Here is a 1,754-nt window from a genome sequence, read left to right as displayed (position 1 = left end):
AAAAAATTAACTCGTTATAACGAGAAAATTATCTCGTTATAACTAAAAAATTAACTCGTTATAACGAGAAAATTATCTCGTTATAACGAGTTAATTTTGTCGTTATAACGAGATAACTAACTCGTTATAAAGAGATAACTATGTCGTTATAACGAGATAACTAGTTCGTTATTACGAGATAACAAAGTCGTTATAACGAGATAATTAACTCGTTATAACGAAATAACTAACTCGTTATAACGACATAGTTAACTCGTTATAACGAGATTCGAACTCGTTAAAACGAGATAACTAAGTCGATATAACGAGATAATTAACTCGTTATAACGAGATACTAACTCGCTATAACGAGATAATTAACTCGTTATGACGAGTTAATTTTTTTGTTATCTTCTTAGAAATGAGCCTATCCGGCTTTCGTACGTAAATATACCCCGGTATATTGGTATATAAAGCTTAGTTATGGTTTGTAATCTCTTTTAAAACGACTTTACTACATGTATATGATTTGCAACTAGACAAAACCGATTTACAATAATTTTTCTTCAATGACTTTATCATTAAAATCAATTGAAGTTTATTAAATCACAGACATCTGATATTTTTAAGCAGAACACTTAAATAAACTACAGTGTTACTTACCAGTCAGAGAGTCTGTATCTACCACTCTGTATAGGTTGACTGTGTTGTTGTCGTCTGACCCTACCCACAGTAGACGAGTGTCATCATCATAACTCAGGCCCCATGGTCCGTCTATCCCGTGTTGAGGTGTCAGTATCTCTGTCAGATAGCGACCCTCACTGTCTAACATCTGTACTGTGTTGGTCCAATAATCAAACAGCAGGATGTGTGACAGCGCGTCAGTACAGATTCCACGTGGTGATAGTCGTGATCCTGATGGAGTACGTGTGTAGGAGAACCGGTAATTACCGTCACGATCTGTCACCACTACAGCACGACGGCCAAAGTCAGACACAATAACATCTCCATTGCGGTTCTCTGTTATGTAGATAGGTTGACTATACAGTTCCTGACCTGTGTTGTCGTGCTGTATGGTCTGGATGTTTTCTCCTGTGGAGTTATACCGCACTACCTTGCCTATAGTTGGCAGTGTATCACGTCTATCCATCCCAACCAGCAGGTCTCCAGTGGAGGGGGAGCTGTAGACACACACTGGATACCATGGTGACGTGTTGTACTGTATTATCGTAGTCTTTTCTTTGTTCTCTTTGGACAGTTTAATGATGTTTAATTCCCTGTCTATATAAATCAAATCACCGTTAGAGTCCACAGTGTGTCCTCCATAATCACTACCTATATCTGTCACATGATCTAATTCTTTGCCTTTTGTGTTTGTCAGTGTAAGATTGCCGTCACTATCACTGATCCAGACCCGGTCTGTAGACACGAGGGTAATGTGATAACACTCCCTAACACCTGGCACTGTGACAGATTTCTTTAACACTGCTCTATACATCATATACTGCAGACATCAATTTCATCTTTATCCTGATGTTTTATAATAGAATTCCATGTTGATTTCCTCAGTCAGTCTCTCTGTAAATTACAACATTGTGTCAATGATATCTCCGACAATAATACCTCAACTTTATCATGTTTATAAAAGATAATGTTTTAAGTGAACAAATTTTCACCTAATTAATTTTATTATCAAAATGTAGATCAATAAGGTAGTCCGACCCTGAGGCTCTGAAAATCAACCATTGAGTGATGAAAATGAAGACGTCACAATG

General features: G+C 37.2%; 1 protein-coding gene across 1 annotated transcript; it reads right to left on the bottom strand.

Moving 5' to 3' along the window:
- Nucleotides 1–642: 642 nt before the first annotated feature.
- LOC134252227 (uncharacterized) lies at nucleotides 643–1,477 on the bottom strand (the record flags this gene model as incomplete). The annotated part of the gene is made up of 1 exon (XM_062734648.1): nucleotides 643–1,477. A coding segment is annotated over exon 1 (835 nt), but the record flags the coding sequence as incomplete, so codon positions are not given.
- Nucleotides 1,478–1,754: the final 277 nt, after the last annotated feature.

This window comes from Saccostrea cucullata, unplaced genomic scaffold (assembly GCF_032062105.1).
Source record: "Saccostrea cucullata isolate Sc308-1 unplaced genomic scaffold, CSIRO_AGI_Scuc_v1 ctg19598, whole genome shotgun sequence".
Lineage (NCBI taxonomy): Eukaryota > Metazoa > Mollusca > Bivalvia > Ostreida > Ostreidae > Saccostrea > Saccostrea cuccullata.
Note: the sequence above shows the minus strand (reverse complement) of the source record. Positions and strands in the feature narration are given on the sequence as shown.